The sequence below is a fragment of the Moschus berezovskii genome, chromosome 14, assembly GCF_049115385.1.
Source record: "Moschus berezovskii isolate FMDL1 chromosome 14, NW_MosBer_1.0, whole genome shotgun sequence".
Taxonomy (NCBI): domain Eukaryota; kingdom Metazoa; phylum Chordata; class Mammalia; order Artiodactyla; family Moschidae; genus Moschus; species Moschus berezovskii.
Window position 1 is genome coordinate 24,029,466 of NC_142473.1, and position 27,774 is coordinate 24,057,239.

Consider the following 27,774-nt stretch of genomic DNA (forward strand, 5'->3'; position numbering starts at 1 on the left):
CTATTTGTTTGTTTAGGGAAATTTCTTTGTTTTCATTTGTTTGCTGGTTGGTTATGTTTCTTTTCTTTCTCTTTTTTTAAGCCAAGCCCCTGCCTTGTTCCACTACTTCAGTAGTTGGTTCCTTGCCTTGTTCCTCCATGCTTAAGTATTTTTCTAATGTCCCAATTGCACTGAGATTTGAATTCTGCTTTGCCCAATCTTTCAGATGCTGTTGTTGTTAATCTCTAAGTTGTATCCAACTTTTTTGCAACACCATGGACTGCAGCCCGAAAGGCTCTTCTGTCCACAATATCCTCCAGGCAAGTATACTGGAGACTGTTGCCACTCCCTGCTCCCTAGTGGGTAGGGATCTTTCCTACCCCGGGATTGAACCCATGTCTCCCTGCATGGACAGGCAAATTTTTTTACTGCTGAGCCACCAGAGATACCCCACTCTTTCAAATACTGAAGCCCTAAAATTTGGTTCCCCTGCCTATGTCTTTACTGCTTTCTAAGAGATTAAGGCCTAAATAAGTAGTCACAAGCTACTGAGTGTATGGTCCCCAGTTCCATCAGTCTAGAACCAAGCCAAGTGCCTTCTACACACCAGGCACTGGAGAACCGAAGACACTGCAGCGAACAGAATAGACAGAGTTCCTGCTTTTGTGGAGCTTACATTCTGATGTGGAGATACATAATAAAATGAATAAGCAAATACAATGATGATGAGTGTCATGGGAAAAAAAAACCCAAAATATGCTTCATCTGCCCAGGCCTACTGTTGATTTACAATACCTATTGCTTATTATAGGAATTTCTCCTGCATCTGTTGATGAGAGCTTCCCTTAGTTAAAGCAATTTCTATCAGAAATCTTCACAGAATCTGAGTTTGGAGCTTTTGACAATTACATTGTTTAAAAAAAAAAATGATCAGTGTTATTAACACTGTCTGGGAATCTTTTAGCAATTACGGGATCTCCCCTTCCACATGATCATAAGAATCTTCCCCTCTCCTGGGAAGCCCCAGACTCCACACGTGCAACTCACAGGACTCCCTCAACTTCCTCTTCTCTTTCTCTTCCTTTTCAACTGCTTGAAAAAAATAATATCTGTTTATTTATAGAATCAAATAGAATGACGTGAATAGTAATGTGTGTGCTAAGTTGCTTCAGTCATGTCCAACTCTGTGAGACCCTATGGACTGTAGCCCACCAGGCTCCTCTGTCCATGAGATTCTCCAAGCAAGAATACTGAAGTGGGTTGCCATGCCCTCCTCCAGGGGATCTTCCCTGGGGTAGTACACATCACCAATAAATGCAAACTTAAATTTTTTTTCCGAATAGCTAATTCAAGTACCCAGTTCAAAATTCAAAAGTCATTGTTGAGTGTAGAATAAAAAGTGAATGTCCTTTCCTCCCTTTCTTCCAAATCATCCAGTTTCCTTGTCCAAGATAATACTTACTTGTTTCTTATGTTTCCTCCCAGAGATGTTATATGGATATATAAGCAAACACAGAGATATTCTTTGTCTTTCACACAAATGATAGCATTCTATATACACTGGTTTTTACCTTACTGTTCCAATAAATAAAGGGTCTTGAAGTTTATTCCATACACATAGGGCCACTTCACTCTCTTTCATAGGTGAATGGCACCCTAATATATGCAACATTACAACTTATTTGAATAGTTTCCTATTAATGTACATTTAAGTTGACCCTAATTTTTTTGACTTTGCAAGTAATGCTGCAATTAGTAGTCTTGTGATTTAGCCTTTTAACATAAGTTGTACTCTAACCTGGAAATTCCATAATTCTGTTTCCAACTGTTTCACTTTTGTACATTTGTAATTCTACATGCCTACTTCCTTCTAAAACAACAGATGCTTGCAGAGGTGATGAGGATGTTTTTGGTACATTTGAAAATCCATGTTGAAATAGCAGTTTTAAAACTTTTGGGCAGAATGATCTGCAACGACAAGTGTGGTCCTTATCAAGATGGCAACATGTCACCTTAGGAGTATTTCTTGAGTGTTTGTTTTTTCAAAATGCCTATGTTGATCAAATATGGTGAAATGAGTGCAACCACACTGTCCAGCTTAGGTAGAATAATCACACAAATGTATGACACAAGCATATTGAAAATCTTGCTGTCTGACTTCCCACATGCTGAAAACAAGAGTCATGCTGCTGATATTGAATCCTGTGGTAACGCATCAAAAGAAAGAAGTCGTGGGATTGGCCAACAGCCCATATCTCATACCCTCTAGTTTCCTTTCCCTAAGAACTCAGCATTAAAAAGCAACTCTAACCAGTAACTGTAGTACATAGAAAAGAAGTGTTTTATCCTTCTGTGTCCATACACAGATTATGTGCTTGGGAAGTGGCTGTTTAGCGTAATAATACTAAGGAAGCGTTACATATCATGGGTTGTTGGAACTAACAAGAACTTCTCTGAAAGACAGAAAAGAAACTGTGAATGGAAATTCACAGTAGTCATCTGGATATATGAAGCTCTTCAATCAGAGGAAATCAAGTGCTGGACAAAATGCTGGAGAAGAAGATGCATCCAATGGTCTAGAGACATCACTTCAACTAAGGTAAGTGTTTTGGCATAACTGATAAAGCAGGAAATGTGAGAACAAAGAAAATAATTCTCATCCCCACGTGTAGCAGGGGATGAGAATATTCCTAAGGGCACCACTAGGAAATAGAATTAGAAGTAGTTTTCGGGAATGTGTACCAGTTCTGAACCTGAAGGTGACCTATGGGCCATCAATTTTGAAGCTCCTAGAGGTCTTAGACAAGGTGACTGGGCATCTGGATGATGAGGCAGCCAAGTAAGGTGTGATGGGCTCCTGAAACTCGGTCTTTTTAGGTTCAAATATGAATCTCTGTGTGAGATAGTCTACCTGGAGCTACATTTTAAAGAAGTTCTGCTGTTGCAACCATTCTTCCTCCCACCTTCTGCCTCCAAGCTGTTCTTTCCAAAATATTTGCTTTTAATTAATGAGGCTGTCCCGTCTTTGCCTATTATGGATCCATAGCCTCTCAAATTCTTTAATTATATGCAATTCAAACTCACAATTCAAGGTCCAGGCTGCTTTTATAAAATACAAATGGGCTATCCAGCATTGATAATTAGCAAATGTGCCATATTTGCCTAATGCCTATTTTTGAAGTTTTAACATCAGACATTCAAAATTTGATCCTCAGTTTCACCATTTGCAAACAGAAAATTGTGGTCAGGTTTAATAATCTCTAAAATTTTCTTTCATCCATCTGACATTCCCTGAAGCCATGAAATTTCTTTCCTATATATCTCATTTTCCTTTCAAGTAAATAGAACTTGGAGTAAAGAGAAGAGGAATTCCCTAAAATTTATCTCAGAGCCACAGAAGGATTGAAATATTCTTTGAGTAAACTCTTTGGTTTACTTAAGATGAACACCGTGGTTGGTTATTGTTATAATTTTGACCATATAAAATGTTCATACTTACTCTCTCAGTAGCAAATGAAAGCCTCATTAGCCCAACTTTTTGCCTTTTCTAGATAAAGCTATGAAAGACTTGCCCAAGTATATCCCCACTATTACCACAAACGCAGGCCTAAAACCAGACTCCTCTAAACATTTGCTCAGAACAGTAGTTCCTCTATCCCCACACTTCCCTTTTTTCCAGTCAGAGATGTTACAGGTTTCATATTGATACTCCTAAGACATTTTGGACTTCTGCTTTTTCTTAGGTTAGTCTCCATTAAGTGTATCCAATCGTTTACAAAGTCTCAGTGACTTTTGTCACAATGTCTCACTAACTGGTTCCTTCATTCCCATCTGTTCTCCCATTCTGACCTTCAAACTTGTATCCCTGCGTCAATCCTTCCCCTTTCCAAACCATCCAGAACCAATACAATATTTATTTTACTAAATTAGAAATGTTCTCCATGTCACCGTCTGTTCAAAACCCTTCACAGATTCCTGTGTTTAAAGGCAACATGAGCTCAAACTCTCTCTCTCCCCATTTCTCCCTCTCCCTCTCATTTGTAAATCTCTGTGTAATTTGGTCCTACTTTTCCTTTCCAGCTCTTTTTAATCCCTATTTTTCAGATTTCCCTGGCATTTTATTTTTGCTTACGCTGTTTCACTCATATGCCCTTCCTTATCCCCTCTGCTTATCAAAGTACTATGCATCTTCGTTATCCAGTTTAAATCTCCCCGTTTTGAAACCCTATCTTTTCATCCATTCCATCTAAAGTGATTCCTATATTTTCTGAACTTTCCTTGTCTTTATTTCCCATGACACATATTTAAAACTTAAAAGTTCTTTTGTCTTCTTTTAACTTTCATGTTATTATCTCCCAACAATGTAGTAAGGTAACTAAGGGTAGTTACTGTATCATTCACATAATGAGTCCTGAACTGTAGAGTTAAACTGCCTGTGTTTTAATCTTTGTACTGTTATTTACTGACCTTAATTTTGGTCTCAGTTTTCTCGTTTGTGAAATGGAAACAGTGTTATTTATTCCCTCACAGGGGTTTTGTGGGTGCTATGTTAAAGAATAAACGCAGAGTGCTCAGAATAGTGCCTGGAACATAGTGAACATTCACTAAATGTTATCTATTTTAATACTTCTTCCTATCTCTCATCTCCAAAGTACCTAATATAGTACACAATCATGCAAAATCAATATTGAGTGGAATTCAGTTGAGTCAATTGAGGGAAGTAAGATAGACTATGTGGGTGGTATTATTGTGGAGTAGGGGAACTTCCTGGCATCACTAAAATCATGTCACAGATGCCGTCACTTACTGTTGTCAGCAAGCCAGCCTCTTTCTAAGTCCCTGCCACTCCCTAATACTGCTCAAGAGACTTCTGAGGGTTTGGCTCAGAGAACATGGAATGCTTTCCCAAGCATCCCTCCCTCACTGCCAATTCAAACTGACCTGGCTGCAGAGAGCAGGCTGCCAAAGTTCCTAAGGCAGTACTAAAAATGTAGACCACAGAATTCACATATACCCCCAAAGAAGGCTACTGGTCTACTATTTCAGTTACTAGGCCCCAAGACTTGGCCCACTGTGGCGGAAAGCAGACTCAGTGAGGTGCTCGCCTTTCATCTTGCAGTGTCACTGTGCCATGAACACCAGCCAGCAGGACACTCTCAGCTGGGACCTTGTATCATCCATAGCTAAAGAGTAACAGATGCTGGCCAAAGATGTGGAGGCATCTGTGCTGAACCATAAAAACAGGGTTTTTTTTAAAATAGAGAAACTGGAAAGTGTGAACCCCAGTTAGCATCATAGATATCACTACCATTAAGCAGCCCAATCAGATAAAGCAGAACCCAGGCTTAAAGCAAGTATGCCCCTATTGAAAATAATTCAGAGAGGCAGGAAAAATTTTGTTAAAAGGTGAATAATGTGATCAAAAGTGTGATTCAAGGTCCCCTGAAACAAATGTGCTTTCAATGAAGACGGACCTGGGACCTTCTTATGCAAGCAGGGTCATTTGGGGAAATTTTTCTTAGTTTTCTGTAGGAAAAGGGGGATTATAACACCTAGCTCAGGTGGCTGTGGTGACACTTAAATGAGATAAGGTACTTAAAGCAGCTGCCTGGTCTGTGACCCCTGGGAAGGGCACAATTGTCTCCAGGGAGACAATTCCCTCTCCCTCTAAAAGTCCATGCATCCTGCCCAAGGCTAGGAGTGAGGCGTCAGGAGACAATTCCACAGGCAGGTGAGTGAGACGATTTGAACACTGCTGAAACGCTGGCCTAGGTCGTGCTGGATGTTGGACATTCCGCAGAAGTAGAAAGGCCCGATGCGCTCAGTGCTTTCACACTCCCACCTCCGTGCTGTCTCCTCCCAACCTCCGGAAAAAGATCTGGATTCAACCTGGCTTTCGCCTCCATTTTGACATGTTGCCACTTTCAACAGGGCCAGTTTCCTTACTGCAAGGAGTGCTTCCCCTGGGTGAAATCCCAACAGCTTCATTTGTTTATTAATAAATTCCCTTATTGGTCTTGCTAATGCCGGGTGTGGTTTTTTTTCCCCCTCATTACGGAATACTGATAATAAGCAAACAAGCATGGGGAAACAGCGATTCCCAGGGAATGATTCGTGTTATTGCCGGGTGGAGGAGGCGTAACCGAGCCGAGAGGCGCTTGCCCGACCCGGGCAGGGGGCAGCGGGGCGGGGAGGTCGGGACCCCGGGGCTGGGCGCAAGGCGAGGCGGCGCGGGAACCTCGGGCGGCCGCAGTGGCCCGGTCGAGCCCGACAGGTTCCAGCAGCTCCCCTCACCCCTCTCCACGCCTCCCGGGTTTTCCCCTGGGCTCGGGGTTTCCTGTTTCAGTTCTCGGTGATCTCCAGCAGCAGGTGCTGGTTTGCCAAGCTCGGCTCCCGACGAAGCGAAGGAGGAGAAGGAAAAAGAGGAAAGGGGAGGAGGAAGCGGCGGCGCAGCGGCTGCGGCTGCGGCTGCGGGCGGGCGGGCGAGGGGCGAAGCGGCCGCGGGAGAGACTGGCTCGCCCTCCTCGCGGAGCGGCGGCGCGGGCGGCGGGCCGAGCCGGGGCCCCGGCGGGTGGCCGGCGGGCGGGCGGGCGGCAATGGGGGAGCCTCCCGCTCGCCCGGCGCCCTAGCGGCGGCCTGGGGCTGAAGGAGAGGCGGCCGCCCGCCAGCGGGTCCTGGGGCGGCCCCGGCTTCCCGGGCATGTGGTGATGGCCGATGAGGAGAGGCTGCAAGTAGGTTGAGCAACAGAGCGGGGCGCGCGCGCGTGGCGGGTGGGGTGCGCGTGGGGCCGGCCGGGGGAAGGGGCGCAGGGGCCGCGGCGGGCGAGGCGCCGAGCCGGCAGGGCCGAGGTGGCTGCTGTCGCTGCGGGCCCCGCCGCCGCCGCCGCGCGCCTCTCCCTCGCCGGGTCGGCCCTGCCGGGTAGCGGCCCCCAGGTTTGTCCCTCGGGAAGGGGGTGGAGGGGCGGACCGCGCCGACCGTGGCTGCTGGGGGAGCCGGGCGACGGGAGGGCTGCGGGCCGGGAGGCCGCGCCCGAGCGTTGGGCGGAGGGGCCGGCACCCGGGGCGGCCGCGCCGGCTCGGCTCCAGGCCCAGGGAGGGCAGGGTCCCGGGAGGTCGAGTCCCTGCGCCCCGGCCGTTCCCGGGGCTCGGGCGGGGTCGAGCGGAAAGCCCGGCGCATCCTCCCCCCGGGGGTCGAGCCGGCCCCACCGGGGATGTCGGGCGAGCTGAGGCCGGTCTCCCCGGCCCCGAGGCCTAGGGCTCTGGTCCACTCCCGGCCGAACATGGAGGCGGGCCCGGGCGCCCCGGATGGACACGGACCCACCGCCCGTCTCCTGCAGCTCGGACCCCGAGCGCCCGTGGGGTGAGGCGGCATCCGACCGCTCAGATCCAGCCCCAGGCATTCGATTTTTATTATCCGTCGGAGCAGCCAAACTGCCGCCCCCAGGCGGGCCGTGGCGAAATCCCCTCTGTCCTCCCATCCCGCCTGCACCCCTAACCCCTCACTCTCCAGACGAATTCTCATATTCGCCCTGCGCTCATTCAGCTGGACCGGTTCCCACGTTAAACTCCCTACAAAGAGGTGTTACAGATATAACTCGGAGAAATGAATCCTGCTTTTCTTCCCTTAACTGCCTTCTTGAGGTCCTTAAAAAGAGCCTAAAGCTTCCAAGGACTGATGACTCTAACTGGGTATCTTGCCGTTTGGGTAACCGTTAACACTTCTGGTTTGTGACAGATAAAGGGATGAAATACTAATCCAGATTTAGGGAAAGTTTTCCTATTGGTTGCAAGATTGTGTTGGAATATCCCCATGCCCATGAGACGCTTATTGATTCAGGTTTATTTTTTTTTAAATCATCTTAGAATAGTTGCAGAGATACTTGGGGCTCGGTATATTTAGAAATTTGACAAAGTTCATCAGTTCTCTTATTTCCTCGTTTAGTTTTTCTAATGCATATTATAAACGGAAAACAGTGATATGACTCATACAAGTTTTCGGACTTTATTAAAATCACAAGGAATATAATGTGTTATATATTTTTCAAAGTCAATATATTTAGGGTATGAGGGTATGACTTTCATTTACTTAATCACATATGCAGTTTTAGTAGCAGTTTCTCAATTTTAGTGTTATCTGTTGTTCGAATATAAGGATAGCTTCACCAAGTATTTGTAAAATTGTCTTACTGTTGATAACCCCAGGAAGGTTATTTCAGACTTGCCTCTCACCTGTTTTCTTCCAGTTTGGCATTCCGATTTTAAATTACCTTAATCTGTCTACTTGAAGGTACCCTAAAAATCAGAATGGTCTAGTAACTGACTGTGTATCTATAATTTCAAACGTTTGAGTATTTTATTTAGTTTAAGAATGCATTTTACTTTCAAAGTAAGTTACATTTCTACCTCCAGCATCACACAAGTACTTAAACACTATATGTAAAGTAAAATGAACTTTTAAACAAAACAACAACAAAAAAGAGGCCACTTTTTTAACCTGCTTTTAAAAATGAAAGTCTAATGAAATTAGTTTATTATAATGGAAAATATTAAAAGATAGGAAACAGAAACTTGGAATGTTTGTATGCTGATGGAAGTTTTTATTAGTCATTTCCTTTTACTGCATTTTTGTTTTAATTACTGGACCAATAAAAGTATCCTATTTTATGTTACTGGCTTCTCTGAGGCTATGTTTTCATGGATTATATCTGCCAAATTGAACCCCAGGTGTTCAGTGGATATCTCAACTGAGCAACTGTATTTTGGATCTGATGGCATAAAGATAATTTTCAGGTCTGTGATGAGATATCAGTTTTCTAACTTTGCTTTGGTTTTTATAGCTAACATAAGAATAGCTATTGAAGAGTCGGACACGACTGGGTGACTGAACAATTGTGCACAGATATGCCAATGTCATGCTTATCCTTTGTTTTTATTATTTTCATTCTGCAGATGAGGAAACTGAGACTGAAAGTTTAAATAACTTGCCCAAAGTCACACATCTGTCTAGTAAATTGCAGAAGGGAGTTTGAACCCCTGAGTCTGACTTTGAAAGTCATCCCTTAACTACTGGGCAGTTCTGCCTTACTTTTAAACAAGTTTTTTAGTTTGTCCTTTAAAATGTGTGTCATTGTGTGTTTGTATGTTGATAAATATAGTTTGAAAATGTAAAGATGCGTGATAATTCTTATGCCCAGTGAACTAGCATCAAGTAAAACCCATAAGCAGATGTCTGAACATTCGAAGCATGCTGCCTTTAAGATAAAAATTATCAAATCTCTAAAGGTGGATAGGGAATAAAACTCCCAAGGTCTTCCTGCTTGCCTGGAATATTCTTCCTCTAGTCCCTCTTAACCTTGTGCCTGGTTCACAGCTCATTACTCAGGCCTCAGCTTAGCTCTCACATGGTTTACACCATTGTAGGTTAAGATTGATAATAGTAGGTGACACTGTGCCAAGGACTGTTCTAAGTGCTGTACACACATTAATGAATCTAGTACTTACTGCACTCCTATGAAGAAGTATTTCAGTACTTTTTTTTTTCTTTTCTGATGAGGAAACCAAACTTACGTGTTTAAATAACTTACTAGAGGTCTCACAGTTAATAATGGCAGAGCAAGTGTTCCAACCAGTTGGAATATTTGATTCAAGTTGGCTAAGAACCAAATATTAAGGTCTCTTTAACTTAATGGATGTTAATAAATATATCTATTACTGTGAGATTTAAACTATATAGTGGAATCATCTCAAAGGTTTGGTTCTAAAAAGGTGTATCTTTTTCTTGTATAATTGGAATTAACACTGTCTGTGGGGCTTCCCTGGTGGCTCAGAGGTTAAAGCGTCTGCCTCCAATGCCGGAGACCCGGGTTCGATCCCTGGGTCGGGAAGATCCCCTGGAGAAGGAAACGGTAACCCACTCCAGTATTCTTGCCTGGAGAAGCCCGGTAGGCTACAGTCCACGGGGTCGCAAAGAGTCGGACACGACTGAGCGACGGAACGGACGGACGGATAGAGCATGGTGCTTCATCTTTCCATCCCCATTTAACATGCACTAAGGGTTTTCTCATGAGCTTAAAAATATTTCAGACATTTTCTTCCTAAGAACATATTTTATGTAATCATTCTCCCATTTCAGTATTTGTTACTCCCTAATATTTTAATGGCGTCCCAGGTAGCACAGTGGTAAAGAATCCACATGCCAGCCCAGCAGACACAAGAGACTCAGGTTCAATCCCTGGTTCAGGACGATTCCCTGGAGTAGGATATAGCAACCCACTCCAGTATTCTTGCCTGGAAAATTCCATGGACAGAGGAGCCTGGCAGGCTACAATTCATAGGGTTGCAAAGAGTTGGAGACTACTGAGCAACTGAGCACACACAATATTTTAATATCATACTTGAGTTGAACATCATAATAAAATTTTTTTCTGCATCTGTGTTCTTAAGATGAATTTGTAGAAGTAATGATCAAAGAGAATAAGCCTTAAGGTCTTTGATGATGAAAAAGTTTTCCAGAAAAGCTGATTGATATGTACACTCATCAGCAAAGAGACAGCTGATTTCATTCCATGTTTGAATGCACTATTAACTTTAAAATTTTGACAGTTTGCTAGATGAGCGTTAGCACCATTTTAAGCTGATTTTTTTTTCTACCTATATTTTAAGATATTAAAGTAGAGCAGGTTGATTAAGAAAAAAGCAGAGAAAAGTAAAACCACCTGAAATCTTATCCATAAATAGCTTCTGCAAATATTTTGATAAATACTCTATTTTTTTTATTGCTGTATTTATATGTTACAGAATTTTTACTTGGGTTTTAAATTGAAAACACAAGCATTTTCTAATCCCCCATCTTTAGGCAAAATTATTTACTTTCCTGTGTTTTCAAAATACTGTGAATCCGTCTATAGCACTTGCATATTTGGTGATAGCTGTTTCATTTTTATTCCGTTTTTGCTTTCTTCACCTGTGCTTTCCATCTATTAAAAAAAATACTAGTTAAAACCTAGATTTGTCATAAGGATTAACAGTAATACCAAATGTTTATAACCATATCTTATACTGTGTCTAGATCTTCTTTATCTTGTTTATAGTCTTTAGGCTCCTCAAGGACAAGGACTCTGGACTATAGTTTTATCCCAAGTCTTCTACGGCACCTGGTAGATACTTCATGAACATTAAAGGCCACAGAGTATGCTCTTTAAATGGATCTGCTGAGATGTGGTAGGATGAACAAAAGCCAAGAAATGGTTAAGAGATGATCGTAATAATCAGTGCAGAGCAAATAACACAATTGGTATACCCAACGTTTTAAAATTAGCTTAAAATGTATAATGTCATTTCTTGAGTGGCCATATACATTTGCCCTATAAAAATATAATGGGCCTTAGCTATCCCACTTAGCTGTGGAAGGTTATTATAAAAGTGAATTTCTATAAGTTAGTCTTAAGATCTTCCAAGAGCAAAACGTTTTAAGTTTTAAATAGAAAAATTTATACCCATGAATTATATTTTTCTACCTTCAAGTCATATAGCCTTTAAGTTCACTTACTGTAAAACATAATAATAGCCAATATTTATTGGGCACTAATTTATGCCAGGTACAGTATTAAGTACTTTACTTATATTATCTAATTTAGTGTAACATCAATTGTATAAAGTTTATACTGTTGTTTTGCCTACCTTCCAGGTGATGGAACAGAAGTTATCAAGATTTCTGATTTACCCTAACTAAACAGCAATGCTTGTTTAGCTTTATTATTATTATTATTATAGATTATGAGGGCAGCAGAATTCAATGACTTCTATTGATTTATAGCAGTGATTTTTGTTCTTCTTTCCTTGCTGACATTGTCACTTCCTCTAATTTGAAGCAGATAACTGCTATGGACTGTGAAGCTGAATGATAGCAGCTAATATTATGGCTAAAATAAAAGTATTTTAGGAGAAGGAAATGGCAACCCACTCCAGTGTTCTTGCCTGGAGAATCCCAGGGACGGGGGAGCCTGGTGGGCTTCCGTCTATGGGGTCACACAGAGTCGGACACGACTGAAGTGACTTAGCAGCAGCAGCAGCAGGCAACAATTAAAGGCCTGTAGGACTCTCAGATTGCCTCCGTTGGAGAACTGAGAGACTTTACTTTGAAAGAAAGCAGTTGGGCCCCCTGATGTCAGCTAGTGCGTGCATGCTAACTGGTCTCAGTCGAGTTCTGCTCTGCAACCCTGTGGACTATAGCCCACCAGGCTCCCGTGTCCATGGGATACTCCAGACAAGAATACTGGAGTGGGTGGCCATGCCCTCTTCCAGGGGATCTTCCCCACCCAGGGATCAAACCCACTGACTCCTGAGGCTCCTGCATCACAGGCAGATTCTTTACCGCTGAGCCACTGGGGAAGCCAGCATCAGCTAGATCTGGGTTTAAATCCCAGCTCTGTCCTTTACTGGCTATGACCCTAGATAGAACTCAATTTCTCTTTGATTTCTTGTTCAGTACTTTGCAAGTTGTTTTTACTAATTCAAGCTAAGGAGTGTAAAAGTGTCCAGAACATAGAAGACACTTATTGTTATTATAAAATGATTTAGCAGTATTCACTGAATTGATTAGACAGAGATTTTGTTTTGCTTTTCTGTCTGCTTAATCACTGACTCTTGTGTTCTGAGTAATTGGGATTACCAGATTTAAAAATATTTGTAAAATCAGATTTACTGCTTTTAATATGTCAGTTTACATTTTGGATTTTTCAAAATGAAAGTCGCTCAGTCGTGTCCAACTCTTTGGGATCCTGGAATTCTCTAGGCCAGAATACTGGAGTGGGTACAAACTTCCTAACCCAGGGATCGAACCCAGGTCTCCCACATTGGGGGCAGAGTCTTTACCATCTGAGCCACAAGGGAAATGCAAGAATACTGGAGTGGATAACCTATCCTTTCTCTAGGGGATCTTCCCCACCCAGGAATTGAACCGGGGTCGCCTGCATTGCAGGCAGATTCTTTACCAACTGAGCTATCTGGAATCTGGGAAGCCCTAGATTTTTCAAAGGGCTCGCAAATTTGTTACCTCCTGTCTTTTAGGGTGAAGCTAAAATTAGTTTCTGTTCTTTGTTTTTAGTCATCTCTACTCATTTACTATTCAAAATTATGTGGGCTTAATTTTATCCTTATTCTGTAACTTTGGTCAGTTTTAAATCTTGGCTTTTACTTTATAATTTATTGTTTTGTATACTTAACAGGGAGCAGGTTTCCCATGTAATTAAGGCTGCCTCCTCACTGTTGACTGTTTTTTATCTTTAAGTCATCATTTTCCTTGAATTGCTCCCACTGAGTTGGCGATTTTATGTATTTAGAGAATTTCACTATTTTAAATGATTAGTATAGATCTAAAATGCTGGAAATGTTTAATAAATTATCTATTTTGATAAAGTAGGTATTTCTGTTTTTGCTAAGATAGAAAAGTGCCTTAAGTAACATGAAATTTTTAAGTCATAAAGTATGTTAAAATTAGCAGTATCATGCATAGGAAAAAATGGTTTCAAATAGAGATGTTTTCTAAAGGGCATTTCTGTTATTTTGACCACTTCATTTTCTCTTTTAAAACTAAATTTTGAGTTAAAGTACTTTTTTTTTTAATTGCAAGATATTTGCTTTACAATGTTGTGCTGGTTTTTTGCCATACATCAGCATGAATCAACCACAGGTATGCATATGTCCCCTCCCTCTTGAACCTCCCTCCCATCTCCCGCCCCCTCTCACCCCTCTAGGTTGTCACAGAGCACTGGGTTGAGCTCCCTGAGTCAGATAGCAACTTCTCACTTGAGTTAAATATTTTAACACATTTATTTTATCACATTTTTTAAATAGAGAAAAAGTTTAAAAAAAAAAAAGATCCATAATTCTCCCCTAGAGATAACTTAAAGTTTTGGTAATTTTTTTTTTTAACTCTCCTACTAACTATAAACACATCCTTTAAAAAATTTGTATGCATTGGTAGTTTTGTTTCTTACTGTTCATTCAATAATCTATGTTTTCCAGTATCATTAAATATCCTTTTAAAGATCATTTTTGTATGTGAATATTGTGATTATTATTTTGAATGCCAAGTGGCATTCAGCATGTTCAAGTATGACTGTAATTTAATCAAGCTTATATTGTTAAGTATTTAGAGTATGACCATTTTTTTTATTGTTATAATGAACAATGATAAATGTCCATGTATGTAGATCTTTGTACACACTTATGAATGTATTTTATACAAATTCCTAGATGTGATCATGCAAATTGCCCTCTGGAAAATTTGCATCAATTTATATTCTTTTTAGAAATCCATGTGTGTTGCTCTCAGTACCCATCACTCTTTCCCTGCACAACCTGTCTTTGTTAATTTGATAGATAAGAATGACATAATAGTGCTAAGAAACTCCTTCAGTAGAGTCAGAAAGATTGAATTTTAATTCCTGTTCTGACATTTGTGTATTCTTGGGCAAATTTCTTGTATTTTCCTAAGCCTCAGTTTTTTGTGTGAAATTGTGATGATAGTACCTATTATCATGGTAATATCATAAAATATCATGATTGTGGATATTAACCAATAATGTATAGGCCCCTGAGAGATGTTAGCAATCATTATTATGAATGAAATCTTACCTTACTATATTTTATACTTGATATGCCTATATATTATACCTTGTAGTGGGTGGTATAAAGGAAAGTTATTCAATTTTAAATAACCTAGATACCCTGTGCTTAGTCACGTCCAACTGACCCCATGGACTGTAGCCCGCAAGGCTCCTCTGTTCATGGGATTTTCCAGGCAAGAATAGTGGAGTGTGTTGCCATTTCCTTCTCTGTGAGATTTTCCCAACTCAGGGATCAAACCTGCATCTCCTGCATTAGCAGGTGGATTCTTTACTACCCAGCCACCTGGGAATCCCCTACTGAACTTTTATGTATTGTTAGTTATACTGCAGGACTTACTTCCAGTACTTTTTCAGTTGAGTCTCTTGAGTTTCAGGATCTTGGTGACCCCAAAATAATACCAATTTTTTAAAAACTTCAGCTTTTTTTCTTGTCTTGTTGCATTGGTTGAAATCATAGAACAGTATTGATTAATAATAGGTATTTAAGCTTATTTCTGATTTTAATGGGTCTTTTTCTCTTATTTCATATTTTAAATGCCAATGGCTATTGTTTCCTGACATAGGTATCCCCTGCTTACATACATATATTCCTGTAAATATCTATAAAAGTTAAACATAAGAAGCTTGAAAATAGATTTATATATTATGGGAAGTTTCCCTTAAATTACTCAATTCCTAAGTATCTTTTAGGCACATCTTCAAAATGTATTTTAAGCATTTGACTCATGTTGTTTTCTTTTTAAATTAAGCATGCAGTCAGTCATTTTAAGTAAGGCTTAAATGTCAGTAAGGCTGAATTTTACTGCTTTCAGCCCACTTAATGACTCCATCCTTATCTCAGACTTTGAGACCCACTCTACTTTTCACCGTTGTCCACTACTACATGCTATTTATAAAATATGATTTAAAGTAAATGAAACAGATTTGTCTCTTGGAATAAAGCCTTTCTTCAAATAAAGTCTTAGCGTCCCAATGCCCTCATTACTCAGCCTCTGAAGCAGCTTGCAGAACACTTTAAAAACGACCACGATTCAGGTAATTTACAGATCACAAAAACGATACTGCTACTGAAACTGAAGTATTCAGAGGCCAGCAGGAAACCAACCTTGTGATATAACAAGGTTTATATTAAATAATTTTGTATCAAGGTCCTAATTTAGCTTGATTTCAAAAATAAGTATAGCAACATATATTATATGAAAATATGGTAGTCACAAATCTAGCTAGTATCTAGTGTCTTTCTGTTGTTAGATTACTAAAATTTGGATCCTGAACACTCTTTTTTTCTACAGTTTTCCATCCATCCAATACTGTATTTTTAAATACCATCTACATGCTGCTGCTGCTGCTGCTAAGTCACTTCAGTCTTGTCCAACTCTGTGACCCCATAGACAGCAGCCCACCAGGCTCCCCCTTCCCTGGGATTCTCCAGGCAAGAACACTGGAGTGGGTTGCTATTTCCTTCTCCAATGCATGAAAGTGAAAAGTGAGAGTGAAGTCGCTCAGTCGTGTCCGACTCTTCGCAACCCCATGGACTGCAGCCTACCAGGCTCCTCCGTCCATGGGATTTCCAGGCAAGAGTACTGGAGTGGGTCGCCATTGCCTTCTCCATCTACATGCTAATGACTACCAAATATTTATCTCCAGTCCTGACTTCTCTCTGTTACCCAGCTATCTTGGGACAGCTCTACTTGGATAGCAATTAGTATCTGAAACAAAATTATCTAAAACAGAATTTTTGTCCTCCCAAATTTGTCTCTTTCCGAGTCTTCCCCACTTTTGTAAGAGTTAATACCGACTTCTCAGCTGCTCAAACCAAAAATCTCAAGGTTCTTGGTTCTTCGTGTCTCTTTCATCTTCCATGTCCATCCAATTCAAGTCTCTAATCATTACTTAGGATTAAATGAATTGAATTAACAATGTTCAATATTAGAAAAATCTATTATCAGAAATTAAAATTACTGGCTAATGTGTATTATTGTAATTTGAATATACTATATAACTTATCTTTCTTACATTTAGGACTTTTGGATAAAGTATAAGTCCCTCTTTGTTAGGTTTGTCAACATAATTGTGCGATTCTCATCAGCCGGTTGGGATGTTTTTCATGTTCTTAGGTGTCCTAGAAAACCTCAGTAACAGAGTTTGCTCAAACATACCCATAGAACCTATAGGGTTAGTATTCTTTGTGAGAAGTGGAATGGAGGGTATGAATCTTAAAGTTCTTATTTCCTCCATGGTTGTTCACATTTAAAACCTTTTATTCCTTTGTCTGCCTTTATTTTTGGTTTGTTTGCTCATTTTGACCTTTGTAATTTAAATGTTTAATTGCTTTCTATTTTTTAAATACATTTACACCATTAATTTTTTCATTGAGTATCTGTTTGACCACATCTCACAGTTTATAACCCTATTGCCATCCATTTTTAATGTCCAAAATTTTATTTTTCTTTAACCACCAGGTTATCCGGAAGGGAGATTTAATAGTATATGAAACCATTTACCTCAGATTGAGACTTGAACCCATATGCCAGGACTTGAACCTAGCAAAACCCAGTTTGAGACTCGAAGCCAGCCAGAATCCTGCCCGGGACTCTAACCCATGTGGCTGGGACTCGAAGCCAGCCGAAGTCCACACTCTTCCACCTGAGATCTCAGACCTGGTTTTAGGACCTAATGAAGCTCAGTTTCTTGATGTCTCATTGCAGAAAGAATTCAGTGAGAGACAAAGTAATAGATAAAAGTGGCTTTATTCAGAGAGAAACACATTCCACAGAGTGTGGGCCTTCCCAGAGCGCGAGTGCAACTTTGAAATGTGGTGTGGTTTGCTTTATGGGCGGGGTAATTTCATAGGCTAACGAGTGGGAGGATTACGACAACCATTTTGGGGAAGGGGCTGAGATTTCCAGGATTGGGCCGCTGCCCACATTTTGGTTTCTGATGGTCGGCCTTGGAACTGTCATGGCGCCTCTGGGTGTGTTATTTAGCTTGCTGATGTGTTACAATGAGTGTATACTGAGGATTAAGGTCTAGTCAAGTTGACTTGCCTGCCATCTTGATCCATTTGATTCTATTCAGTTTATGTTGTGTCCTCCAGCTTTGTCATTCTTTTAAAGGTTGTGCCCTGCCACCTTCCCTTCTGTTTCATATAGATACTGAGTTTTTATTATTTAAGGCCTATGGATAAACTAAGTAAATCTAATGCTTTGGATTGTCAGGGCTTTGTGTCATCATTGTGTAAGGATAGGATGGTGTAACTTTCGAAATAAGCTAAGTTCCCAGTTTATTTTAAAAATATTTGTGTTCCATAAACGGGGCATATCTGCCTACAGATCTCTGCGCCTCTTGATCCCCATGTGCTCCCTTCTGTGTGTATTCTAGGATTTCCTGAGGTTGGAAGTTGAACCAGCAGCTCTGTTTTTCTATGCTCTTTACTAGTTTAAAGTATTTCAGGGTGCACCTTCCAGTTACTCCCCACTCTTACCCCCCAAACTGTAAAGCTTTGGAAATAAAAACTAGTTCTTTCCTGACCTGTTTCTGGATGGGATGAATAAATTGGCCAAGAGAAATTGCAGAATTATAGAAAGTACTCCACATTCTTTAAAATGGACGGTGGAGATGATTCTAGTTATCCCTATAAGTAAGAAAAACAAAATGCCTTAAATTGCTGCCCTTTTATTTCCCATTAACTTCTTTATTTTTCAGTGTTATTTCAGGCTTTTTGATTACATTAAAGAGACCTCTTTAGAGGTCCTAAGGTTTTTAATCTCTCCCTTTGAATAAGAACGTCTATAGGGAATCAGAGGCATCTAATATTTGAAGTCAGTCCTGATCCACAAATTAAAAACATTTTCTGCACTAAGAGAGTAGGTTCAGAATATAGTTACTATAAGTGTGATTCTGAAAAAAACATCAGGAGTTGGCTTATAAGAAAAAAAACTTCACAAAATTAATTTTGTGAATTTGGTTGATGTAGAAAATTTTACTACTGGCCTAGGTGACTGGGAAGCACTTGCCAGGTTGGCAGCTGCAGCTTAGCTTCTAGACCATCACATGCTGGGAAAGCACCTGAGTGAAGATCTGGCATGTAGAGAAAGCACTTTGGAATTCCTGAGTGACAGCCAGAAAGCAGAATGTGAATTTGGCAAGAGTGCTGCCAGGTGCTGAGTTTTGGGCCTGAGCAGTCCTCAAAATAACAGGTAGATCATAAATGTTTATTTCCCACATTGATAGCAAATGAGTACTTAAGTTTTGTGTGCATTGTAATAGACTGAGTACTTATTTGATGGTAAACACTTAGTATAAGCTAATTCATTTCAACATGGATTTATATTTGATCAAAGTCCTGAAATAATTTTCCTGTCAATGTGTACTTAGCCTCTTCTGCAATTTTTTGTTAGCTCTTAAAAAATAATCAGAATTAGAAGATAAAATAATTAGCTATTCATTTGAGAAATACTAGGTCTAGGGACTTCCCTGGCGGTCCAGTGGTTAAGAATCTGTATTTCCACTATAGGGGGTATGGGTTTGATTCCTGGTCTGGGAACTAAGATATTGCATGGTGTGTAGCATGGCCAAAACAAGAAAAAGTACTGAATCTAGAGACTGATCGTTTAATTGCTAAATCTTTGCTTCCTAATAAGGTAGTCTTTTGCTTACCAAACCCAATGGCTTAAGAAGCTCTTCTGAGAGTGAGAAATGCGGTGAACGGGTTCTGTGCTCCCTGCACCCGCTTCTCCCCATGCATGTGAGTGTGCACCACACACAACGCACACGACTACTCAGGCACAGAGGCGGAAAGGCACCGGCAAGGAAGGAGGTCCTGCGGCTGTGCCAAGTTTTTATATTTAACAGTCTTTCATCAGTCTTTTAATCTGAATAGTCACTTTGTTTAACAACCTATCCTTAGAGTATCCATTGTACCCCTTCCTCAAGAATCTTTCACACTTAGATGCTTCATAATTTCTGTAATCATATAAGCATCACACTACCCTCACTGATCTTTCGAGTTTTGATTTTTGTGGGGAGATTGGATGGAGCAACTGCTGCTAACTCGCTTCAGTCGTGTCCGACTACGTGCGACCCCATAGACGGCAGCCCACCAGGCTCCTCCGTGCTTGGGACTCTCCAGACAAGAACACTGGAGTGGGTTGCCATTTCCTTCTCCAGCGCATGAAAGTGAAAAGTGAAAGTGAAGTCGTTCAGTCAAGTCCGACTCTTAGTGACCCCAGTATTTGGACTGCCAAATGGCAGCATTAAGTCTCTAGGTATCTTGAGAGCTGAGAGAGAAGATTGAAGATGCATTTTAAAAAGGAGGCAGAAGAGCAACTAGAGTGCACCTCCTGCCCCTGAACGCTGGCAGTGCCCTGGCGGTGCCCGTCCTCACCTTGCACTCTTCTTTCCCAGTCGGTCCTGGCCCTCTGGGGCTTGTGGAGGCTGGGAAAGGACTGCAGAGTTGAGAGCGGTAGTCTGGTTAATTTTGACCGAGAATTGCAGGGTAAAGGAGAGCCAAGGCTTGCCTCATTGAACCAACTCTGTTTTCTCGTGTGTGCCTATGTGCTCAGTTGCTCAGTCGTGTCCACTCTTTGCGATCCCGTAGCCTGTCAGGCTCCTCTGTCCGTGGGATTTTCATGCAGGAACACTGGAGTCAGTTGCCATTTCCTCCTCCACCTGGGGATTGATCTTCCCCACCTGGGGATTGCATCTATTGCATCTCCCATATTGGTAAGCGGATTCTTTACCACTAACACTACCTGTTTTCCCAGTTCACTGCTATTCCTTCTTTTTTTTCCTCTTAAGTTATTGTCCTTTTATTTATTACTAATCTTTAATTCATACATAAGGGGGCATGCCTTTTTTCTCTCCTGCCCCATTGAATCGATTCTCCTGGTTTAAAGTTCTTAAAAGAAAAAAAAAAAACAACATATCTCTCTCCCCACCAAAATATCTTTCTATATCTTACTCTTTTCCTGCCAAACTTTTTAAAAGAATAAAATGCTGTCATGTCTTCTTCAGATCACACTTACTCCTTAACTGGGAGTTTTTAGCCTGTGCTCTGTGGTTCCCTGAAGCATCCATTGAGAGAAATTGGGCATTCTCTGATTTGAATGGGAAAAAAATTAGTATTTATATTCATATTCTCTAATTGAAATTTACTGTTTCTCTCAATTATTAATGTAAGCAACACGTCCAATTTTAATAACAGCAAATGTTTCCCTATCAGCCATAGAAATCAAATGTTTCCCTATTGTGTTACAGTTGAAATAAATATTCTTAACTATCACTTTTAACTACTTTTGAATCATCAGAGTTATTAGATCTGCTACACCTTGTTATTTTAATGTATTAATAAAAGGCATATATTTTACTGTATCACGTTTTTACACATTTTGATGACTTTTAATATAATTGATTTTTTGTAATGCAATCTGTTTTTATTTTACCCATTTAAAACCATTACTTTGAAAAGTGGTGTATAGTCTTCATTAGACTGATAAATGATCTGTGATGTAAAAACTTGGTTAGGAGCAGCTGCCTCTTAACCCCATCTGTCTTCATATCTCCAAAATAGCTCCCTCAGTGGCCACTCATCACCTTTACCCAATGTCCTCAGTCATTCTGCAGTGTATTTGTATCATTTGATGCCATCAATTATTTTTGTTACTCTCTCCCGTTTTGTCTTTAATATCAAATCCTTACTGGACCCATCGGCTCATCTTAGAAAATATCTCATAATACCTTCCTAACTTATCTTTGAGTTTCTTACCCCTCAAAACTAATGACAGCTGGAATTACCATCCTAAAATGTAGTTAAAAACACATCATTCACATTCTCAGAAACTTTCAGTGGTTCCCCATTCTTTATGTTTTTATTTCAAGTTTTATTTTATATTAGTGTATAGTTGATTTAATTACCTTTCTAAAATGTGGGTAGAACTACACCATTCCCTTTTTCAAAAACTTCAGTAATTTCCAGGTAACAATTGAGACATTAGTGTGGCATTCAAGACTTTGCATGGACTGTCTACATCTTGACTTTTTAGCATCTTCTACAGCAGTATTAATCTCACGTTTATTCTGTATATTTTATCACCTTTCATGTCTCTGGGCCTTTGATCCTGTTTTCTCTAGGGAAAAATCATTCTTTCCATTCCTTACTCCATTCACATCTTGCCCTACCACAGACACATACACATATTCCAATATACATAGGAATGTGCCATCATTGTCATTCTATTCTTAGCTTATACATCCCCCTCTCAGAACTTTCTCAAATCTGAGCCAATGTCTTTGTCTCTTGTATTCCATGATATCGGGCTTCCTTGATGCCTCAGTGATAAAGAATCCTCCTGCCAGTGCAGGAGACGCAGGTTCAATCCCTGGGTCAGGAAGATACCCTGGAGGAGGAAATGGCAACCCACTCCAATATTCTTGCCTGGAAAGTCCGTGGACAGAGGAGCCTGGTGAGCTTCAGTGTGTGGGTCGCAAAAGAGTTGGGCATGACTTAGCAACTAAACAACAACTCCATGATATATCACTATTTATAGCATTGGTTTTGATATGCCCTATATTGTAAAGCTATTCATCTATTTAGTTTCTTTAGTATATTTTTATTCCTTGGTGTAGCAGCTGTATTCATGCTTGACCCTCTGTCATCGTCACTCAGTGTCTCTCATAGTAGGCATTCAAATAAACACTTCTTGAGTGAATACGTGAATTCATTGAATACTGACTTAAGCTGGTTGATTTAGTTTGATTGGGTGAGCATGGACCAGGCTGCTATTGTTCTGCCTTTCGCCAGAGTGTTATAAAAAATATTAGTTGTGCACATTTAAAAATAGAATTTGGTCACCTAGCTAACATCTGCAAAAATGCCGTAAGAACTAAGTTACTTCATATCTAATGATAATGCTCTCAAGAAAATAGATTCCTAAGTCCTAGGATTTTTTTCACAAAAAATTTGTTAAATATCAGTTATTTAAGGGAGACAATTATTATGGCTTTAATTTTTTATAGTAACTTACAGATCTTAAGAGAAAGTGATTCTGAAAAGTATACTAATTTATTACTTTATTAAATGTTAATGAAATTATGAGAGAGGTGGAGGCAATGGCTGATCATTGTCTACAGCCCATTTATTTTAAAATAATTTTCCACTATCCGCCATCTATATTGCTAAACTGAAAGAAATGTTTTCTCATTTTCTATAAGAAAACCTTTGTTTCCTTTCAGTTGCTTATTATACTTCTAATTTTACTTCCATTTTCTTCCATATCCCTTCACTTCTACCCACCATCAAAATCAATGTATTTCTTGTAAATTACTGATTGCCAGTCTTTTAAAAAAAAACAGGAAATAGACCTCTTTATTTCTGCCTTGTTGTCCCTCATCCCAGCCATTTTTAAAATTTTTATTATTGATTTTTGGCTGCACTGGGCCTTTGTTGCTACACACGGGCTTTCTCAAGTTGTGGCGAATGGGGGCTTCTCTCTAGTTGCAATGAGGGAGCTTTTCATTGCAGTGGCTTCTCTTGTTGCAGAGCATGGGCTCTAGGTGTGTGGGCTTCAGTAGTTCTGGCGCATGGGTTTAGTTGCCTCAAGGCATGTGGAATCTTCCCAGACCAGGGATTGAACCCATGTTCCCTGCATTAGCAGGTGGATTCTTTACCACTGGACCACCAAGGAGGTCCCCCAGCCATTTTTATACTCATATTCTTTAGTAAGCTTTTTACCATTACCTTCTTTTTCTGGAATATTTTTTTTCTTCCAGTTTTATCAAGATATAACTGCTGTAGCACTGTATACATTTAAGGTTTACAGCAGAGATTTGACTTACGTATGTCATGAGATGATTATTACAATAAGTTTAGTAAACATCTATCAGTTCAGTTCAGTCGCTCAGTCGTGTCCGACTCTCTGCGACCTCATGAATCACAGCACGCCAGGCCTTCCTGTCCATCACCAACTCCCAGAGTTCACCCAAACTCATGTCCATCAAGTCGGTGATGCCATCCAGCCATCTCTCATTCTCTGTCGTCCCCTTCTCCTCATGCCCCCAATCCCTCCCAGCATCAGAGTCTTTTCCAGTGAGTCAACTCGTCACATGAGGTGGCCAAAGTATTGGAATTTCAGCTTTAGCATCAGTCCTTCCATTGAACACCCAGGATTGATCTGATACAAAATTAAAGAAATAGAAAAAGTGTTCTTCCTTGTGATGAGAACTCTTAGGATTTACTCTAAACTTTTATATATAATGTACAGCAGTGTTATTTAAATTTATCATTTATGCATTGCATCCCTAGTACTTTTTTATCTTATAACTGGAAATTTGTACCTTTTGACTGCCTTCCCTTACCCCTGCCCCTAGTACCACGAATCTGATCTTTTTCTATTTTTTTGTTTGCTTTGAAGTGTAATTGACCTACAGAATGTTAGTTCCTGTTACACATCATTGTGATTTGGTATTTCTATACTTCTCAAAATAATCACCAAGATAAGTCTAGTTATGATGTGTCACCATATATACTCATATTTATTGATACCATTGTCTTCTAATTATCCTTATTAGCCAAAGTATTCCATGACACTTAAATCTTGAATTGCTTTTCTTCTAAAAAAGAAAAACTTTTTTCCAAAAAAGTTTTTGACTTTTCCAAACTGTTATTGCCCTTTCCCTCTGAGAAACATTGTTCTAAATTATTTTATTAATTTAACAAAATTCATATTGTGAGATCATGAACAAAGACAGAACTTTAGAATTGTATTAATGAAAACATAAAAGAATTAAAATCAGGTTTTCTATCTTTTGTACTGAAGTTTCACTTTCAGGATAAACTTTTAAGATAAGAATTAATATTTACTATTAATTTTTACAAGTAATTAATATTACTATTAATATTTACAAGCACTATTTTTCAATCCCTGGATCAGGAAGATCCCCTGGAGAAGGGCATGGCAACCCATTCCAGTTGTCATTCTTGCCTGGAGAATCCCATGGACAGAGGAGCCTGGTAGAGCCATGCATAGAGTTGGACATGACTGAAGTGACTTAGCACACACACACGCACGCACGCACTATTCTACATTATTATGTATTTATTTCAGCTCTGTGCTCTTGGCGGTGTTATTCCCATTTTATGGTTGAGGAAACTGAGACACGGAGCCGTTGTGTCATTTGTCCAGGATATTTGGATACTTTCTGAGAGAGGGTGTGTTACGGTGTCAGTTCTTATGGCCCTTACATTATGAGATCTCTCTCTCGCTCATCCTGTTTTCTGTGAACACCATGCTGGAATAATCTCTGTCCTAGAACTTATAGTAAGGGGTCAGGTACAGGTTTCAGAATACCAGTAAATCAGATATTAGAAATAGTGGTGCATATATAGGAACACATGACCCAGTCTAGTCTAGTTCCCTTTGGTACGTGGGGCAATTACTTAGTCACTGAGGAGTTTGGATAAAATACCATATCCCTTTTCTAACATTAGCAAAATCGTGGTACCCAAATGTGGCAAAGCAAGTAAGTTAAAAAAAAAACAAAACTAACATGCTAGTCTTATGATTATTGATGTAAAAATTCATAGGGAAGTATCAGCATATATACAATAATCCTCCAGAATGTTTTGATATTTGTAAGTCTGTTAATTTAGTTCACAATATTAGTAACTCAAAGATGATTATGATCATCTTAATATATCATATTAATTCAACCCACATTTTTAATTTTTTTCCTAAATCTTTCATGTAGAAGGAAAGCATACTTCTATAAAGAACTTTCTAAAGGCTACATATTGTGTGGTATAAAAATATGTAGCTCTATATACATATAATTACATATTAGTAACAAGGCAATGGCACCCCACTCCAGTACTCTTGCCTGGAAAATCCCATGGATGGAGGAGCCTGGTAGGCTGCAGTCCATGCGGTCGTGAAGAGTCAGACATGACTGAGCAACTTGACTTTCACTTTTCACTTTCATGCATTGGAGAAGGAAATGGCAACCCACTCCAGTGTTCTTGCCTGGAGAATCCCAGGGACGGCGTCTATGGGGTCGCACAGAGTCGGACACAACTGAAGCAACTTAGCAGCAGCAGCAGCAGCACTTATTGAGTGCTTACTTTGTGCTTGGCACTGTTCCAGTGTTAAGTGATTTGTGTGTGTTGTAACTCATAAATCTCAAAACAACTATATTTATTTACAGCTGAAACATGAAGAGGTAAATTTGCCCAACATGATATAAAATTATGTTTTGTATGTATGTGTATGTACAACCTAACCAGTCATCAGTGTAATGTGCTGTGTGCTAAGTATAATGCTTGATAGTAAAACACTAAAGACATTCCCATTAACATCAGGAACAACACAAAATAATCACTGTTAACATTACAATGTAATTAGATAAAAGTGTGGGGCAACAGATATAAAAATTGGTAAGAAAGAGGCAATCTGATGATTTTACATAATTATATATGCCTGGAAAACCCAAGAGCCTCAGTGAAGCACTAATAGAAACAGAGTTCTCTGAGATACCTCATTCACTAAAGTTTCATATATGAGAATAAAATAAATTATTTTTTTAGACACCAACAATAACTAGTTAGAAACTAGTTAGAAAATATGAGGGAAGGAAAAAACCACCATTCATAGCAAGAACAACAGCAAAATATTTTGAGACAAGTTTAAAAAGAAATTTATAAGCCCCCTACAAAGAAATCTAGGGAACTATATTGAGAGAGGAAATTTAAATAAATTATTCCTGATTAAACAATATAATCTTTCATGCTTTAAAAAGCAAGTATTACTGCAACACACTCTCCATCAAACTCCCATTAGCTTTTTAGTTGAAACTTGTCAAAGCAGTTCTTAAGTATCTGGAAGAACATACATGCAAAAGATTCTCCTATGATTCAAATGGCGTGTAAAGTTTTGAGAAGCGTTGCCCTTCAAAGCTCTTCATGATGTGGCTTCTTCCCTGGACCTCGCCTTTCTGACCTCACTTTGTGACTCCTCCCCTTGCTCACCTGCCACCAGTCATACAGGCCACCTTGCTGTGTGATGCCCCCACACACTCAGACATTTATCAAGTCCCCACCGTATGCCAGGCCCTGTGCAATACTCAGATAATCCAAAAATGAGTTAAACAGTGTTCTGGGAAAGGTTTCAAGGCAGAGTTGGGAACCTTCAATACTAATAGGTGAGATTTTAACCTGTGAAGCTATGGAGAAAGGTATTTTAGGAGAAAGAATCTTTAAGTCAGCGTTCTTAAACTTGACTGTACATTGGAATCACCTGGCCTATGGCCATGCTTCACCCAGACCAAAAAAAATAAACGTCTCTCGGGATGAAACTCGTATGCCAGTATATTTTAAATTTCCCCAGATGATTCCAATGTGCAACCAAATTGAAAGAACTACTACTTTAAATCCTCGTGTTTGGCTGGAGTGCGGGTTATGTGAAGGGAAGTAAAGAACAAATAAATCTGGTAAAGAGATTTTTGGCCCAGTTATTGAAATGCTGTAATTTAGCACATATTTATTAAGCACCTGTAGAACTGGCAACCCACTCCAGTGTTCTTGCCTGGAGAATCCCAGGGACGGGGGAGCCTGGTGGGCTTCCGTCTATGGGGTCACACAGAGTCGGACACGACTGAAGTGACTTAGCAGCAGCAGCAGCAGGCACTCTGCTAGTGCTGGAGATACAGCAGGAAACAAAATACAAGAATCTTTTTTCTGTTAGAGTTGATGGTTGAATTGGTTTGGCAGCTGTTTAGGATGATTCACAGTCTAGATTTAACTTATAGTATTTGGTGATTTGCATTTAGAAGGAATCTTCTCCTAAATGCTCAGAATTCTAAATTTAATTGTAAATTACTATATCATCCTCTGATATGAATAGAACTCTGTAAAGAAAAAATTGTGTTGTGAACTTCTGTGCTAATCTTAGCGTTTTCTAACACAACCATTTTGTTAGCCTCTCAAGAGTTTTTCAATTTCCTGCACACTAGGAAAATTATCTAAAACCAGTAGTACCATTGGAAGTACTAACTCAAGCATTTCATTTCTCATCTTATAGGAATGGGTGTAGAAGAAACAACTGTCTTGATTATTAGTAAGAATTTATATTTAGATCGAACTTACAATTAACAAAGGACTTTAATTGGGTCATAGT

General features: G+C 39.9%; 1 protein-coding gene across 5 annotated transcripts in view; it reads left to right on the plus strand.

Annotated features, from left to right (window-relative positions):
• The first annotated feature begins 2,314 nt into the window (after nucleotides 1-2,314).
• The window catches only part of ZC3H12C (zinc finger CCCH-type containing 12C), an 84,692-nt gene continuing 59,232 nt past the window's right edge, over nucleotides 2,315-27,774 (plus strand). For 2 of the 5 annotated variants that reach the window (XM_055422987.2, XM_055422986.2), the window contains exon 1: nucleotides 6,509-6,710. Coding sequence is in view for 1 of the 5 variants with exons in the window: in XM_055422985.2 (XP_055278960.1) it covers nucleotides 6,687-6,710 (24 nt within the window). In the remaining 4 variants the exon portion in view is untranslated. Of the gene's footprint in view, nucleotides 2,579-6,507; nucleotides 6,711-6,893; nucleotides 6,912-27,774 lie in introns of those variants that run through there. The other 3 variants (XM_088842918.1, XM_055422985.2, XM_055422988.2) reach the window with 3 other exon arrangements.